Here is a 16,689-nt window from a genome sequence, read left to right on the forward strand (position 1 = left end):
GGCACACGAAGGCGGTTCGTTAGACACAGACGTTTATTAAGGCCCTGCTGACACAAGCCCGTGGCCGGAAGCGCGAGTAGGGGGAGCTGCGAGGGGATGTCCGTGGGGAGAGGGGCAGCTCCGTGCGAGGAAGGGGCTGGCAGCAGGTGACGGAGGCGGCACACGGCCCCTGGCTCATCTTCGGTGTCCTTGACGCGTGGGTGGTGCAGCTCCACTCCCCGCGTGGGTCGGGGCTGCAGCCGGGGACGTGAGGCCCCCGTAGGTCCCGGCGGCGGCTCCTGCTGGGGCTGCAGCGCTGGGGACAGGCTGGGGTTCGGTCAGGGCCACGCTGGAAGCACGGGGGAGGCGGGGCTGGTGTCACCCCTTCAGTAAAAAGCAGCGGGTCTCCCCTTCTCCTGCCCGGGGTGCCCCCATCTGGCAGCACCCCAGCCCGGTGCACCTCAGCACCTCTCACCTCACAGGTTGGCGTCATACGCTGCGTTGGTGAAGATGCCCGGTGATCCCAGGTCACTGGAAGACAGACATGAGGGTGGTATCTTGGGAGTGAGGGCAGGAGTGTGAAGGGCATGGGTTAGAACAGCCCCATACCCACCGAAGATGCTCTCACTGCCTATGCAAGCAGCCGCACATGGGCAGAGCTGGGTGATACAGGGTTACTGCAGGGCTGTGAGGGACACAGTGCAGACCCACCTTCCTGCAGAGCATGGCTCTCACCTGGTGGGGTTCAGGAGCTGCTTCTTCTCCTCTGATAATGGTGTCAAATGTCCACATGGGTAGTACAGATAAAAAAGAAATAACCAGATCTGTTTAGTGAAGTACTTGAGAAGCTGCAGAAGCAGTGTTTGAAATGGAACCAAGTGTGACAAGCACAGGATGGAGCAGGGAGGGGGACCTGGAACAATCACTGCCTTTCCCTTTGCAATTAAGATGTTTTTCTGGCTCTGCACTCCAAACCTGGCAGCTGACACTTCCAGCTGGACAGACACCAAGGAGGTGCTGCCAGACCAAAGCAACTTGCAGCAAATAAAACCCGTGTATTGAGACAGTCAAACTGTTAAACGCATCCGATCATCCCACCCTCTCCTGTGACACTGTAACCCCCTGGTCCGAGAGCCCCCAGCCAAAGTGATGGTGGGTTGCAGAAGGCATTTCTATACCTCTGTTGCTGAGCCGCTTGGCGAGGAGGGCAATGACCGTTCCTGAGAGCACGATGCCGGCTACTGCCAGAGCTGTGCCGCTGCTGTAAGCCAGGACTTGCTTTAAAAAGGGGGCACCATCCTCTGAAACAGGTCCACAGACCCACAAGTTAGAAAGTTGTCAGAAGGACTTCACAGCACCCAGGCTGCTGGGGTGCCCCCCCCTCCCGCATTCAAGATGTGCTGCAGGAAGCCAGGCCCCATAGTGCAAGAAGAGCAGGGGGTCCCACCATACCTGCACAGACAGGGGGATGCCTGGTCCAGTTCCCTGTGGCTGCGCACCTGACCACCTCTGCTCCCATCCGAACAAACCCCTCCTCGCAGGAAAAGGTGCACGTGGAGTTGTACATGAAGTTCCCGTGCACATGAGAGCAGCTCAGCTGGCCTCTGCTGGGGGGCTCCAGCACCGGGCAGCTGATGGCTGGAGATAGAGCACAGTGGATAAAGATAGCACAGATAAAGCATAGTGGATACATCAATAGGACAGGACTGCTGGATGGGACATGTGGTCTGGGGAGGCAGAGGATGAACTGCCATGGACTGGGGGTGCTAAGGGGAAAGGGGTGCTGGGGAAAGCAGTCTGCTACAGCAGAGCACTTCCAGACTCATGTGACCACAAAATCTACCTATGCATTGTGGGGTGTCCCCTGTCCAGGTCCCCATGGCCGTGCACTCGCGTTTCTCTGGCCCCATCAGCACAAATCCGGTCTGGCAGGAGAAGGCACACATGGAGCCAAAGGAGAAGTTCCCATGGAGGTGGGAGCAGGCAGCCTGGCCCATGTTAGGACTGGCCAGGGCTGAGCATTTGATGGCTGCAAGTGTGAAGAGGCACACTTAAATCAGGAACCTGGGAGACTATGCTGCTGGGACCAAGAGACTGGGGAATATCCCAGTGTCACCCCAAGGCCAGTGACACCCTGAGCTCTAGCAGCAGCTCTACCTTCACAGTGTGGGGCATCCCCAGTCCAGGTCCCCGCGGCCATGCACTTGTGGCTCTCTGTCCCCATCAGCACAAACCCCGTCTGGCAGGAGAAGGCACACGTGGAGCCAAAGGCAAAGTCCCCATGGGGGTGAGAGCAATTCAGCTGTCCCCAGTCTGGAGCACTGAGCTCTGGACAGGTGATGGCTGCAGGGATAGAGATACACTTCAAATAAGAGCCTGTGGACTATGAGGATAAACTGTTGGGACCAGAGGACTAAGACACCCAAGAACATCTCGGGGACAACACAATGCCTGTGCTGCATTGAGCAGCAGCTCTACCTTCACAGCGTAGAGTGTCCCCAGTCCAGGTCCCCATGGCTGTGCACTCACGGCTGTCCGGCCCTGTCAGTGCAAACCCTATTTGGCAGGAGAAGGCACATGTGGAGCCAAAGGCAAAGTCCCCATGGAGGTGGGAGCAGTTCAGCTGTCCCCAGTCTGGAGCGCTGAGCACCGGGCAGGCAACGGCTGCAGGGTAAATAAGCACACTTCAAATAGGAGCCTGTGGACTATGAGGCTAAACTGTTGGAATGAGAGGACCAAGACACCAGAAAACATCTCATGGTCACCCCAAAGCCTGTGGCACCTTGCACAGCGTCTCTACCTTTGCATCGTGGGACATCCCCAGTCCAAGTCCCCATGGCTGTGCACTCTTGGCTCTCCAGTCCTGTCAGCGCAAACCCTGTCTCGCAGGAGAAGACACACATGGAGCCGAAGGCAAAGTTCCCGTTCAGATGGGAGCAGTTCATCTTTCCTCGGTCTGGAGCACTGAGCACCGGGCAAGTGATAGCTGCAGAGATAGAAATATACTCCAAGTGGGAGCCTGGATACTGCAAGGCTAAACTGCTGGGACCAAGAGGCTGGGGTGACATTAAGATGTTCCCCAGGATCAGTGACACCCTGAGCTCTAGCAGCAGCAATACCTTCACAGCGTGGGGTGTCCCCAGTCCAGCTCCCCATGGCCGTGCACTCGCGTCTCTCTGGCCCCATCAGTGCAAACCCCATCTGGCAGGAGAAGGCACACATGGAGCCAAAGGTGAAGTCCCCGTGGAGATGTGAGCAGTTCAGCTGTCCTTGGACTGGAGCACTGAGCACTGGGCAGGCGATGGCTGCAGGGAGAAATACACTTCAAGCAGGAACCTGGGAGACTACACTGCTGGGACCAAGAGACTGGGGAACATCCCAGTGTCACCCCAAGGGCAGTGACACCCTGAGCTCTAGCAGCAGCTCTACCTTCACAGTGTGGGGCATTCCCAGTCCAGGTCCCTGTGGCCATGCACTCACGGCTTTCCAGACCTGTCAGCACAAACCCTGTCTGGCAGGAGAAGGCACATGTGGAGCCAAAGGCAAACGTCCCATGGAGGTGGGAGCAGTTCAGCTGTCCCCAGTCTGGAGCGCTGAGCACCGGGCAGGCGATGGCTGCAGGGTAAATAAGCACACTTCAAATAGGAGCCTGTGGACTATGAGGCTAAACTCCTCATGTAATAAGAGGACCAAGACACCTGAGAACATCCCATGGTCACCCCAAGGCCTGTGACACCTTACGTCACAACTCTACCTTCACAGCGTGGAGCGTCCCCAGTCCAGGTCCCCATGGCTGTGCACTCACGGCTCTCTGACCCCATCAGTGCAAACCCTGTCTGGCAGGAGAAGGCACACGTGGAGCCAAAGGCAAAGTTCCCGTTGAGGTGGGAACAGTTCAGCTGTCCCCGGTCTGGCGCGCTGAGCATGGGGCAGGTGATGACTGCAGGGCAAAGAGGCACATTTCAAGTAAAAGCTTGGGGACTGTGAGACTAAACTGCTGGACGAAGAGGCTGGGGAAAATCCCAGTGTCACCCCAAGGCCAGTGACACCCTGAGCTCTAGCAGCAGCTCTACCTTCACAGCGTGGGGCATCCCCAGTCCAGGTCCCTGTGGCCATGCACTCACGGCTTTCCAGACCTGTCAGCACAAACCCTGTCTGGCAGGAGAAGGCACACGTGGAGCCAAAGGCAAAATCCCCATGAAGGTGGGAGCAGTTCAGCTGTCCCCGGTCTGGTGCACTGAGCGCTGGGCAGGAGATGGCTGCAATGGGAGAGCAGGTCTCAGAGACAGGATAGATGAGGTTAAATCTAGGGATTAAGAGTTGAATCCCAGTCAAACAAAACACTCTATGGTGATATGTCTTCCATTTACCTTTCTCACCCAGACAAGTCTCACCTCTTCAAAAGCAGTAATAATGTAGCTGGTACAATGATTTTTCTGCTGTAGGAGTTATTTCCTGAGGCCGGGGGGAGCAGTTGCTGTTCTGCCAGAGCCCTGTTTATCCCCTGCACTGCCCCATGTCACAGCCCCCAGGACAAAGGACCATGGCTGCTGCAGTCCTGCTCGCCTCCCTCCCTGCCTCCATACTTGTCACAGTGGCAGGGGGAAGGACACCTTGGTGGCTTTCCGGCTGTAGAGGACCGGTGTTGTATGACTATGATAGCTGCAGGTGCATGTGCCAGCCTCCCCAGGCTGTGCCTGTCATGCTTCACTGTGTGCCAGGGCAGCACTCAATGTTTGCTGGAGCAAGTGGCTACATATAGAGAGAGACACCCTGCCCACCCCTTGACCCCTCCTGCTGGGTCACCCAGTAGAGAGGGTCCCCATGTATGTCCTGTGTCTGCTCCAGTTCTCAACTCATCCCATATTGTGCAAGACTGCAGATACACCACACAGTGGTGCAGGGAAGGTGGAGCAGGGCCCTCACACTCCCCCCAAAAAAAGCCAAGCACCTCTCTGGGGCACCCAACACCTGGTTGCAACCCTCGAGCCACCAACAGGAAGACTTGCCCTGCTTCTGCAGGGTAACATACCACAACTTTCTCTCCTTTGTGGCTTCCTGCGCTGCTCTCACCCTCCCAGCTTGTATCTAACCTCATCTCATGGGTCCTCACCCCCACTCAAGGCAGCCCAGTCTGCCAGGATCTACCCTTCCCACAGCCGGAGGTTGGCAGTCCCCCTTCACCCTTCTCTGAGGACCCCCAAGTTGCTGAGCACCTTCCCAAGGTGGTTTGGGGTGGGCTTGGGGAGATGCAGACTGTGCCACCAAGGTGACAGAGGTGCCAAGACACCCTCCTGCCCCCATGCTTGGTGCACACAGGGTGCTGACACCTGAGTGTGATTCGGGACAGTGAGCAAGTGCTGGGACAGCCTGGGAGAGCAGGGGGCTTATCCCGAGTTCACAGCTGCTCTGCCCATCGCAGCCTCATCAGGGAACTGCTCCCTGCATGCAGCACTGGGAGCTGCTTCCCCGAATGGCAAGGGCACTGCAAACCTAGCCTGTTGCTTGCCTGAGCAGCCTTGCCCCCAAAAAGCATCAATGCCACATCAGTGTCACATTGCTGTGTCCCCCAGTCCCTAGCAGGCCCTACCTGTGCAGGTGGGGGTCTCTGCAGACCACTGCTGGGAAGCCAGGCACCGCAGTGTGCCCGCCCCTCGCCGCTCAAACCCCTCCCGGCACCTGAACACACAGGTGGAGTTGTAACTGAAGTCTCTGTAGGGATGGCTGCAGTTCATGTGTGCTCCCTCTGGTTCCAGCTCAGCGCACTGCACAACTGGGGGAGACACAGCATCACCAGCCCATTAGGAGCATAAAGAACCTGTGCACTTTGCCACTGGGGCTTAGATGCCCGTCAGGGCAGGAGGGTTGGGAATGGGAGGCTCACCATCCTCGCATTCCGGGCCATGGAATCCAGGGTAGCACTGGCAGCGGTAGCTCCCGATGGTCTCCACGCACTCGCCGCGCTGGCTGCACGAAAAGGGCTGGCAGGAAGCTGCGCACACAGAGGATGGTCAGCAGGAGCCACTGTCCACCCTGCCAAGGTCCCCAGCCCACCCAATCCAGCTCCGTGCTGCAGCACCCCCACTCACCCTGGTAGCACAGCGCCTTCTTCTTCTGCTTGCAGTTCTCGTCATTCCACTTGCCCGACTCCTGCTGCCGCTTGATGTAGATCTCCACACAGTCCTGGTTGGAGCGGCGGTTGTTGGGCTCCCCGGCTGCCCAGTTCTCCGCCTCCTTTGTCAGCACCTTCTTGGTGCCCACCCAGGTCCAGGTGCCACCCAGCTTGCGGATGCCGATCCAGTAGTAGCGCCTGTGGAAGGGCAGGCTCGCGTTGAGGTACTCAATCTCCTGCTTGTTCTGGATTGCCACCAGGTCGGTGAAGAAGGTCTGGCAGTAGTTCCTGGCCTGCTCCCATGTGTAGTCGCCTTGGTCACTGTAGTGGTATGTCCAGGCACCCACCTCCACCCACGTCACTGCACCTGCGAGAGAGGATGGGGAGTGGGATTGATGCAGAAAGGACAGGAACCCAGTCAGGGATGGGGTCCCTTGGGATATGAGGTTGGGGCTAGGGCTGGCCAAGAGATGCCACTGAGAGGACAGGGCAAAAGGACAAGAGCGGGTGAGAATGGGGCTCTAAAGGTACACAGAGACCTGGGTGGATCAAGGCATTGCAGAAGGAGCTGAGGTGGGACAGGGGTGAGGAAGGTGAGGGAGTGGGTGAAGTGAGGGATGGGTGAAGGCTGAGATGGGAAGCATGGGATGAGGCAGGCAGAACACAGGTGGCAGGAGAGCCTCAAATAGTGATAACAACCGCTCCTCCAGCCAAGGGTTGGAAGCCCAGCCCCACAGCCTCATACCCCTGGCCACAAAGGTTTCCCAAAGGGGAAAACCCAACATCAAGATGGTTCTTTAAAACATGATTCCTTCCTCAAGCACAGAAGTGTACCACTTCGGTTTTCTTGCTTTACACTTCTACATGAGACTCAGGTTGGAGCGAGACAGAGCAAGAAGCATGCCCTCATCCCCAAAAGTATTTGGATCCCAAGATGGTCTGAAGAGTCTTGTAAAACTCAGTATTGCAAAACAACATCTTGCAAAAGTCAAGTTCACATCCTGGTCATGCCCACCAGCCAGAGCAAAGCCAGAGATTAACTGGAACCCACACCCAGAAGCAAGGGGCACTTTGCTGAAACCCTGTACTTATTTACAGCATTTCACACCACAACTTGATGCAATCAAAGGGTTTTAGCCACCAAAAAAAGCTTCCTCCCTCCTCCCCAGAAGCAGGTATCTCCACAACTGCAGAAACTGATACAAGGATCATATCTCCATCTGTGCAGAAAGTGAGATGGGGATCAAAGTTTTCTCCAAACAACCAGCCTGGGGTACCCTGTGTCTCAGGAGAGCGTATCACACTCTGGTCATGCGGGCAGTGTTCTGGGCATCACAGATTAGATGCAAATCTAGGGCTTCCCAAGTCTAATTAGGGCTCTAGTTTTGTCAATAATTACACATAATTCTAAGCAAAATTCCCATAATTTGTCCATATTTCCTTGTGAAAGAGTAAACTATCCACTTCGCTTAACAAAACCAAGTCTGAGGAAAACGTGGTCTTCAACAGTAGCTCTCCTTTTCATGCCTTTCGAGTCTGGGGCTGCAGGACAGAAGCTCAGGGCAGCTCTGGGAACCTGCCCTGTCGTCAGCTCCCACCACCCATATCCCAGCCCTCACTGCCTCCCCAGCCCAGCTCAGGGCAGTCACCCTGCTGCTCTCCTGTGCCCCATCTCCAAACCAAGAAGGACCAAGGGGACATACCTGCTACATGCCCATCCTCCACATGCTTTCCTACCGCTTTCCTCCAGCTCCACCAGTAACAACTTCTCTGTAGCACAGCTCATCACTGTTCCTTCCCCTCAGCCTTATGTTACCTCTCCCAGCCCCAACCAGAGCTGAACCCCCAGGTGGGTGCTGTTTGCCTGTGTTTCAACCACTCCACTCCCCTGACAGCCCCCCAAACCTCCCCCAAGGACTGTTCTCAACACCCACCACACTCAGGGTGCCTTTGCATTTTTGTATCGCCCTCAGAGCTAAATCTCAGCCTCCTCCTGACAATTTTGCACTTGCCTCTGTTCCTTAGCTGTTCCTTAGCTCAGTCACGAAAGGTCCTGTGGAAAATAATCCATAAAGATCCTCCAGCTCTTGGAGGATCTCTAGGGACAGAGCAGGCACCGGCAGGTTTTGCTCTGTGCACTGCCAATATGTGAAGGAAATATCCTACAGGCAGCAAAAACAAATTAGTTTCTACTCTAATTTCTTTTCCTGATGTCAATTAGAAGCTTTAACTCTGCGTGGTGCTACCTCAGCTGCGCTCCCAGCCCTTTCTTTCACCTGTGGGTGCTGTGGCTACGTCTGTGCCCACCAAGCAGGCAGCTTACCCCATGCGATGGCAGCGATGCCCAGGTAGCAGATGTCACGGGAGCCCAGAGCCCGCGTTCTCCCAGCAGATTGCAGTCCTGCAGCTGTGCCCTGCGTGCCAGGGAGGGAGGTGTGAGCATGTCTGTCCCAGGGGGGCTCATGCACCCCACTGTGCCCCCATGCCACACACCTGGTAGCCACAATCTAGGTGCCGTGTGCCACCGGTCAGGTACAATTCTGCTGCAGAAAGGGTCCCCCACTTTTTGGGGGCTGTGCCTCCCATGCAATTCACTCCTGGGGAGCCCCAAAGTCCAGGGCGTGCCCTGTGCCCCCACCCCTCCAGGCTAGCATCTGCCTCTGCAGTGGCAGTGCCCTGTGCTCCTGGCACAGCCTCGCTGTCTGCAGCAGGGTCTCTGTCCCACAGGTCCCCGGCAGTGGCACTGGTTCCTGGCAGCACCTGCCCACAGCCCTGCCCTCCCCTACCCACCTTTGCTGAGCAGACCCCAATTCATCCCCACAGAAAGGAGCAGGACCTACCATGTCGGTGTCATGGACACTCGTTGCCCAGCCGCTGGCAGCGCGAGGCACGTCTGGCCTGGGCGGGCAGCGGTGCTCACACTTCCTCCGAGCATACGCAGCATCGCTCCCTGCCCTTGGCCTCTTCCCCTCCCACCCCAGCCCCGCTGCCAGCCCGCATCCTGCCCCACGCCTCCGCCTGCCCCGCCACAGGGCTCTCCCACCCCCACAGATCCCCTCACTCCCAGCCCATGGCCAAAGCGGAACAGTGGGGTCAGCCCTGGCCATGGCGCTGGCAGGACTCAGCTTGTCACCTGCCCCACGGCATGGGAGCTGGGTGCATCCCCACACTGCCACGGGAGCCAACGCACGAAGAGCCAGGTCTGCCTGAGCCCCCTGGGAGGTGAAGGAGGGTCCAGCCCCAGCCCATGGTGCCCAGGGCATTGGGAACTCTCCAACCCACCTCATCCATGTCGCAGTGCCTACACTGGTGGCCAGGGGATGGAGGAGGGATGAGGTGTGATGAGCAGGAGTTCACACCTTCCCCTCTCCTTACTGGCAGGCGTTTTGCTCTGGTTGTGAATTTTCATATACCGTTTATAAACAGGTACTTACACAATGCATTTTCCTGTCTTTGCCTTTAAGTCTTTATGAGAATGGTCCAACAACATGCCAGAGGAACTTCCTGTGAGTTGTTAATATCCCTTATGAACTTCCACCGATGCTTCAGGAACATGCCTGATTGTGTCTACCTCCCCTTGGATCATTCTTGACTCATCATAAATCTTTCCTTACCCCATTCTACTTTTAAATAAGATTCCCTTGGCAGGGTTTTCTGCAGGAATTAGTCTGCTCATTTCCAGCCAAAGCCAAAGCAAGAGCCATGCAGGTCACATCCATTTTCCAGTTCCAGAGAAATAGATGCTGCTCCAGTGGGACTCATGCTAGACAAAAGGAGGAACTCATCCCACAAAAGCCGTAACCCACCACAATGACTTTATACTTGGCCAATATAAATGCAACTCAGTTCCTGTTTCTGGATATCTTCCTCCCAAAATTTTACTGCAATTGTCTATTTTTATGTGATTGCTGAGGATGAGCCTGTATGTTCAGTAATTCAGGGTTGTTTTCTCTCTAGCAGCCCACGTGCAGAGGGCATGCAGTTATGGCATGGGAAGAAGCAGCCAGGCAGGCAGGGAGGCTGAGGGGCAGCTGATGAGGCAGGAGAACATCTCCAAATGCTGAGGATCACCTGGGTAGGGCAGGAGCTGCCTCTCCTATGCATTGAAAGACCCACGGGGAGTCAGAGGGGTACTCACAGGTGGCACTGTCGCAGGTGGGGAACAGGCTGTGCCCTTGCCAGTTTCACTTCTGCTGAGGCCCGATACGGTAGGGCAGACCAGTAGAAAAAAAATATTCCCACCTATATTTTTTCAAATTACAAGTAGTTTCTCATATTGTTTTCAAAACAGAACCAAGGTGGTTGAGACTCAGGGGCTACCACTGCGAATAGTGGAATGTGGCCAAGTTCAAAGCTGTTTGTGGGGTCAGGTACTCTGTGCCTGTGGGTACCTGGGCTCGCAGGGGGGTCCTGTATCACAGGACCAGTGCCAAAGTTTGCTTTGTAGTGAGTAGAAAGAGGTACATGTAGTGGGAGAGAAGACCCAAATCAGCTCTGCTGGGAGCTGGCTGATCACCAGGAGCCCTTTCACATCTCAGGTGTTTTCCAAGGCTGGCTCCCCAGGAAGGATTCAGGATGCTGCAGGGCACACGCTCCCCACTGGGCTCCTGCTGCCCCGCTTACCAAGGAAAGGCCCACCCCTGCCTTACGGGCTGAGCAGGTCCGGGATTTCCCAGGCAGCAGGATGATGCATCCTGTCTCCCTGCCCCCTCCAAGGGCATAGCGCAAGCTGCAAGCGAGGGCTTCATGCAGCAGAGGCTCAAGCGAGCAGGCTCAAAGACACTCTCCCATGTCACCTCCTCGCTTTCCTTCTGGGCCTTGCAGGGATCTGGAATGGAAATGTGTCTCCTTTGCTGTGTCCTGGTCCTGAGCCACAGATGGAGGTGATGCTCTTGTCCATGAGAGACTGGCTGTGGGCTGTATCTGTGGGGAAGATGGCACACACGCCATCTCCAAACCATTGCCAAGGGTGCTGTGCAACACACACGCAGGCTGTGACCACACGGCTCGCTGCAGGGGAAGCGGTTCAGCCGCTACAGCCATAGCTGCCTGCCCAGGCTGATGCTTTGCTCCCTCTTGGCGTGCTTGGCCGTGCCATGGGCAAGCTGTTGTGCAGGGGGCAGGGTGTGATGCCAGTGGCACTGGAAATGCCAGGTGTGGATGGGACCCATGGTGACAGGGGCTGTACATGCTGCATGGGGAGGTGGGTGCTGTCAGAGGTGGACAGATGCCCCAAGGCCTAGCCTCTGCAGAGCCCCAGGGCCAAGACCAGGCTGTGCCATGCATGGTGTCCCCAGGGAGTGCCCAGGACCCAACAGAGTGAGGCCCTGGGGACAGAGGGTGCAAGGGATGCCCCCGTCACCAGCATGCCGCAACCCCCCTGCACAGAGGCAAATGTGTTGTTTTCAGCAGAGGCTCCCGCCCCAGCCTGTTTCCCTCCTTGTGCAATGTCCCAGCAAACCGCAGAGGAACCGAGTCACCCTGACAGCCCGCCCAGCTCAGCTGCCACCAGTGATACAGCAAGCACCTTCCTAGGGAGCCCCCCTGCTCCCCATTCCTCTTGCCCCCCCGTCCTGGGGAGGGCTCACCGGAGCAAGGAGGCAGCTGGCGGCACCCCTGTGAGAACGTGGCGTGGTGCCTGTGGGGACCCACACCTCACTGGGGTGTAGCCCCACTCCTGCCACCCCCCACCCCACCCTGGGGACCAGGGCAGCTCTCCTCAGGTCCTGCAATGCCTTGGTGAGTGGAAGCTTTGGAGGCAACTCCTGCACATGGGCAGGGGACAGGTCCCCCTCACCACAGGTCCCCAGGGGGTTTTTGACCCAAAGGGTGTCCCCAGGCTATAGGGAGCCTTTGGGCATGTCTCCCAGCACGACGGCTGGCCTGCACCCCCAGCAGCCAAACTGCCCTCCAACCACGCTGGAAGTGCCTGATAAAATCTATCTCACACTTTGGAAGTGTTTGGCCACAGGAAGATGTATTATCCAAGTACCACCCTGGCTTGGAGGGGGTGAGAAGGATGCAAGGACTAGCTGGGACCAGAGGGATTGCGATGGTTCCAATACAGTCCAGGGGCCATGGGACCCTGCACCCCCACCCACAGGGACTGCAGGACAGCTCAGGCTGTGGGGTGCAGAGGTAGTTTTGGGCAAACCACTCCTGCAAATGCCACCTGGTCCCTCGCAGAGACATTTCTTTGGTGTCAGTTATAGGACAGCTTTCTGCCTCTCACCTTTCCCCTACCACGCTGATGATAGAGCACCTTTTCACAGGGAACCACTGCCAGCTGGGTACCCCTGCCCATTCTGCCTGCCGGCTCCCTGACGCCTGGCAGCAGTAACACCCGCCTGGCACAGATAAGGGTTCACCAAACAGGATGCCACGGGTGTAGATAAAGCTGAGATTATCTCACTACTTTTGTGGTAAGGAGTAAACAAGCACCTCTGCCCACCCGGGGAATCCCAGGCAGTGCCTCTGTGCTGCCAGCAAGCTGGGGCACAGGGTGGGTACAGGATGCTGGGGTGCAGCTCCAGAGGTGCAGCCATGCAGGCATCCCTTGCCCTAAGCCAGAGCAGAAGTACCCTGTGTGCAGATCTGCTCCTGGGAACTGTGACTGCTCTGCCTGCACTCTGACCAGCTCCCCACAGCACTGTGCATCCCTGGAAAGCTGGGATGGGCCACCAAACCTGACAGCCCCTCCCTTGATGGCACCCATCTTCCTGTCACAAGAGCAATACCTAAAGGTGTCATGCTGGCTCGGCACAGGGGCAACCCAGGCATTGGAGGCATTGGCAGCTGATGGAGCAGGCCACCAGCACTTTGGACATCACCAGTGCTTTTGTCATATGTCTGGTTTAATGCAGAAATTTCAATATTCTCCTGTCTCACAAAACAAGCCCAGAGACAGATTCCTCTGTTTGTCACCTCCAGCATCCCCTGCGCGCCATTGCCTGCTCCTCTCCCCTCCTGTCCAGCTCTTTGCAGCATGGGTGAGCTCTGTCCTCCTCTGCTTCTCCTCGCTGGGGCCAGCAGATTAGCATACTCAGCCCCGAGAGCCATGTCTCCAGCCAGGGCCAGCCACCACAGAGCAAACAATGTCCTTGCCTCTGGCCAGGAAATCCTGTGGCACCCCCTTTGTCAGGCACTGAGCTCAGCTGCCTTTTACCCCAAGACAGAAGCATCCTTGAGGGCGTTCTTCACCTTTTGGCAGGCCAGGGCTAAGCTTTCCTCTTCTCATTCTCACCTCCCTGTTTCAGCACTGCTGGCAGTTTGATGCTTTCTCCCTGGGATCTCGATTATCTTCCTGCTCCAAGAAGTTTGTGTCCTGTGACTTGCCAATCTATTTAAATTGCTGATTTATTTTCTGCAGGTAGGGCAGGCTCTGGCACAACATGCATATTAAGGTCTTTTTTACATCTCAAACACTTTGCTTTTTTGGAAACTATAAACTGCCCTGTCCATGCTGCCTGTGACGTTGCAAACCACTGGGCTTTGCCCTGTACGGCGACCCCAAGGACAGGGTAGCCCTGTCTGAATTGCCTCTGCCTTGGCCATCCAGCTCTTCGCACACAGGGTTGGTGATGCTTGCTGGTGTTGTCTCTCTCTAACAGTTCTGACTTTCGGGGCAAGCCCCTGCAAGAAAAAAACAAAAGCTAAAATAACAACGGGAAGGATGTTCCTAAGCATTTGTTGTCACATTTGAAATGAATTCCTCATCCTCTGACCTCTCGCAGCTCTGCTTTAGGAGCAAGATGGTTACAAACACTGTTTTAACTGTGATTAGGCCATGGGCAGAGGGGTCCAAGCTCTTTCATAGCTGAGCAGCAAAAGCAAAAGGTCTTTTCTGCACTTTTCTGCTAGGACATGGCGAGGCAACATAGGGAGTGCTTTCCTAGCTTCTTTGATCCTTGAAAAGAAAGGACTGTTTTGCAGAGAGGCATTTTGGGTGGACTCACCCACCTGAGAGGAGCCAAGGCAGGACCTTCTTCTTCCACCCCATACCTGCTGCTCTACCAGGTACTCGGCCACCCCGGCCCCACACTGTTACCGTACCTGGCTCCTCGGGGGAGAGCAGCGTGCAGGGGGCAGCTTCCCGGGCTGCCTGGCTCCAACCACAGCTGCCGTCCCTCCTCTGCTGCCTCTGGTGCTGTCACACTGTTGTCACACAAAGGCTTCACAGTGCCCAGCGAGAACTAGAAGCCTGCTTTTTCTCTCTGGGTGTTGACATTCTTCAGCAGAGGCGTGGGGCCAGGAGCAGTGTCTATCCTAATGGACACAGGTGGAGGCAGTGAGTGGAGCTGTGCTCATTGTGGCACCCATCCCCTCTGCTGCAGGGATGCTGTGGGGATGTGGTACCTGTCCTCTCTGCCGCGGCGGTGCTGTGGGGATGTGGTACCTGTCCTCTCTGCCGCGGCGGTGCTGTGGGGATGTGGTACCTGTCCTCTCTGCCGCGGCGGTGCTGTGGGGATGTGGTACCTGTCCTCTCTGCCGCGGCGGTGCTGTGGGGATGTGGTACCTGTCCTCTCTGCTGCGGCGGTGCTGTGGGGATGTGGTACCTGTCCTCTCTGCCGTGGTAGTGCTGTGGGGTTGTTGGGAGGTTGCTGGGGGATGCTGTGATGTGTCCACTGGCATGCAGGGAATTGCTCTCCACAATAAGCTGGATGAGTCCTGCCCCAGGGAAGTCCATGATGACTACTCCCCAGCAGACGGGCTGCCCCCTCCGGTGCTGCAGATGCTGGTAGCAGCGGGGGTTCACGAAGCGGGCCACCTCCTCAGGACAGGTGAAGACCCCATTGCCAGAGCAGAAGGTGAGGTGCATGGTTGTGGTGTCCCCACTGGCCACCCTCTCCAGGTGCCGCTGGGCCCGTGCCCACTTGCGCTCCAGAGAGAGTACGTTCCAGGCATCACTGATGCTCAGCTGCTCATAGGGGATGCCCAGCACCTCCTGTGCCAGCGCCTCCAGCACCACAATCTTCCCCCGCACCTGGCCCAGTGTTGGCACCTCCTCCTGGCACCAGACATGGCCCTGTCCCTCCTCCAGCAAGCAGCGGCGCAGCTGGGCAGCAAAACCGGGCCGAGAGAAGATGGGCAGCTCCTCCTTGATGCGCATGAGCACGGCCTCACTGGGGTGGGCATGGAGGAAGCGCAGGGTGCGACGCAGGACGCCCCGCAGGCTGGCCCGCTGGAAGGTGCAGAGGTGGTAGACCTGGAGCTCACCTCGCACCAGCTTGCAGCGCACATCCAGGAAGCGAATGCCAGCTGCCAGCTGGGCCTCCAGCTCCCAGCTCTGGCATCGCAGGCGCCGACCGCCGAACAGGCTGAGGGAGTCATGGGTGCCAGGAACGGAGAGGCAGGAGAGGGGCAGGGCATCAGGGAGCCCTGCCATCCAGTCGGGGAAGCAGGCTGTCGGCTGGGGCGTGCAATCGAATGCCACTCTGTGCTGGCACTGTGCCTCCATGCCAGCAGAAGAGTGGGTGCCTCAGCACCTGGCTCGCCCCACCAAGCCCTGATGTGGAGGAGAAGCAGACTACAAGCAGTGGGAGTGCTGCATGGCCCCAACGCATCCTGATCCCACCCCTCCCTCAGGCGCTCATCCCACTACCCCCAAACCCCAGTATGTCCCAGCCTCCCCCTCCTGCACCCACCTGGGTTTGCCTGTGGCTGCGGGGTGCAACCCACCGGATGGGGTGCGTGGCCGTGGGTGCCGGCAGCACACTGGCAGGTGGAGCAGGATGCTGGCCATTAACCTGGTGACACTTATGACGTATGTCCTGCCTTGCATGTGCATCAGGGATTCATCCCCAGCCTTTGGTCAAGGGGAATGCTCAGCAAACACAGCAGGCTGGAAAATTGCCTGGTTGATCCCAAAACCAGACACTCAGCCTCTGCACCTCCCTGCCCAGGAATCAGGACAAACCGGATTGGGGTGCTGTGGGGCCCCCTCACACCGCCTGTGGGACCAGCTGCACAGAGCCCCGGGGTACCCACGCACCCACCCCAGAGCCATGCCCAGGGTTAGCTCCTGGTCGGATCTGGCCCCCTGGTGATAATTGTCATCGTCCCTTACAGCGGTACAATGTCCAGGCAGGAATCTGGAGCAGGGGGGCTGTGCTTGCCAGCACACCCCAGGACCTGCTCAGCGAGGGTTCCCCGGGGAAGTGGGCTCCAACCCCTCACTCCTCAGGCACCGGAGGCTTCTCCCGGCGGGCAGGGCAGCTGTCACCGCTGGGGTGTGAACCCCACGGCTGTGGCTGGGTCTGGAGCTGGTGCCCAGGTGGGCTGCTCACTTCCCGCTCGGGGTCACAGCGACACGACACACTGAGCCCTGCAGTTTTGAGGGAAGAGCCGCCCAGCAGGTCACGGACTCCTCTGAGCATCCCTCCCGGGACACATCCCCTCCGCCTGAGCAGCGAGGCGAGAGAGCCTCCCGGAGACGCTTTTTGCCGTGGGCTCTGCCACCGCAAGGACGCCGAGCAGAGGGACAGGAGCAGAGACACCAGCAGGCGTCTTTCCCTGCGCGCTGGGAGCAACGGCGAGGCTGAGAGTGGGGTCCGTGGGGCAGCCAGGGGACAGCTCGGGGGGACAGAAACCCTGCAATC

The 16,689-nt window shown here is 57.6% G+C and overlaps 2 protein-coding genes across 9 annotated transcripts; both read right to left on the reverse strand.

The window, feature by feature from the left end:
* Positions 1–15: 15 nt before the first annotated feature.
* SELP (selectin P) lies at positions 16–9,451 on the reverse strand. Of its 7 annotated transcripts, none has more exons than XM_071810276.1 (18): positions 8,932–9,198; positions 8,415–8,505; positions 6,069–6,458; positions 5,864–5,971; positions 5,570–5,752; positions 4,053–4,238; positions 3,734–3,919; positions 3,409–3,594; positions 3,099–3,284; positions 2,780–2,965; positions 2,458–2,643; positions 2,137–2,322; positions 1,823–2,008; positions 1,432–1,617; positions 1,158–1,280; positions 715–745; positions 455–510; positions 16–295 (listed from the first exon to the last, which is right to left on the reverse strand). In XM_071810276.1, exons 1-17 carry the CDS (start codon positions 9,196–9,198, stop codon positions 456–458), a joined length of 2,922 nt encoding a protein of 973 aa, XP_071666377.1. In that variant the 3' UTR covers positions 16–295; position 455. The 7 variants fall into 7 exon arrangements, with proteins under 7 accessions (XP_071666377.1, XP_071666376.1, XP_065698187.2 ...); XM_071810275.1 differs by having other exon boundaries at positions 16–306; XM_065842115.2 differs by having other exon boundaries at positions 16–328.
* Positions 9,452–12,996: 3,545 nt separating this feature from the next.
* Positions 12,997–15,631, reverse strand: LOC136104137 (1-phosphatidylinositol phosphodiesterase-like). 2 transcript variants are annotated; one of them, XR_011739590.1, is made up of 2 exons: positions 14,144–15,631; positions 12,997–13,723 (listed from the first exon to the last, which is right to left on the reverse strand). XR_011739590.1 is itself a non-coding variant. In XM_071809856.1 (2 exons), the coding sequence occupies exons 1-2, from the start codon at positions 15,546–15,548 to the stop codon at positions 14,352–14,354; spliced, it is 1,107 nt and encodes a 368-aa protein (XP_071665957.1). In that variant the 5' UTR covers positions 15,549–15,631; the 3' UTR covers positions 12,997–14,351. The 2 variants fall into 2 exon arrangements, 1 of the variants encoding a protein (XP_071665957.1); XM_071809856.1 differs by having other exon boundaries at positions 12,997–14,356; positions 14,447–15,631.
* Between the last annotated feature and the right edge of the window lie 1,058 nt (positions 15,632–16,689).

The sequence above is a fragment of the Patagioenas fasciata genome, chromosome 6, assembly GCF_037038585.1.
Source record: "Patagioenas fasciata isolate bPatFas1 chromosome 6, bPatFas1.hap1, whole genome shotgun sequence".
In the NCBI taxonomy this organism is placed as follows: Eukaryota; Metazoa; Chordata; class Aves; order Columbiformes; family Columbidae; genus Patagioenas; species Patagioenas fasciata.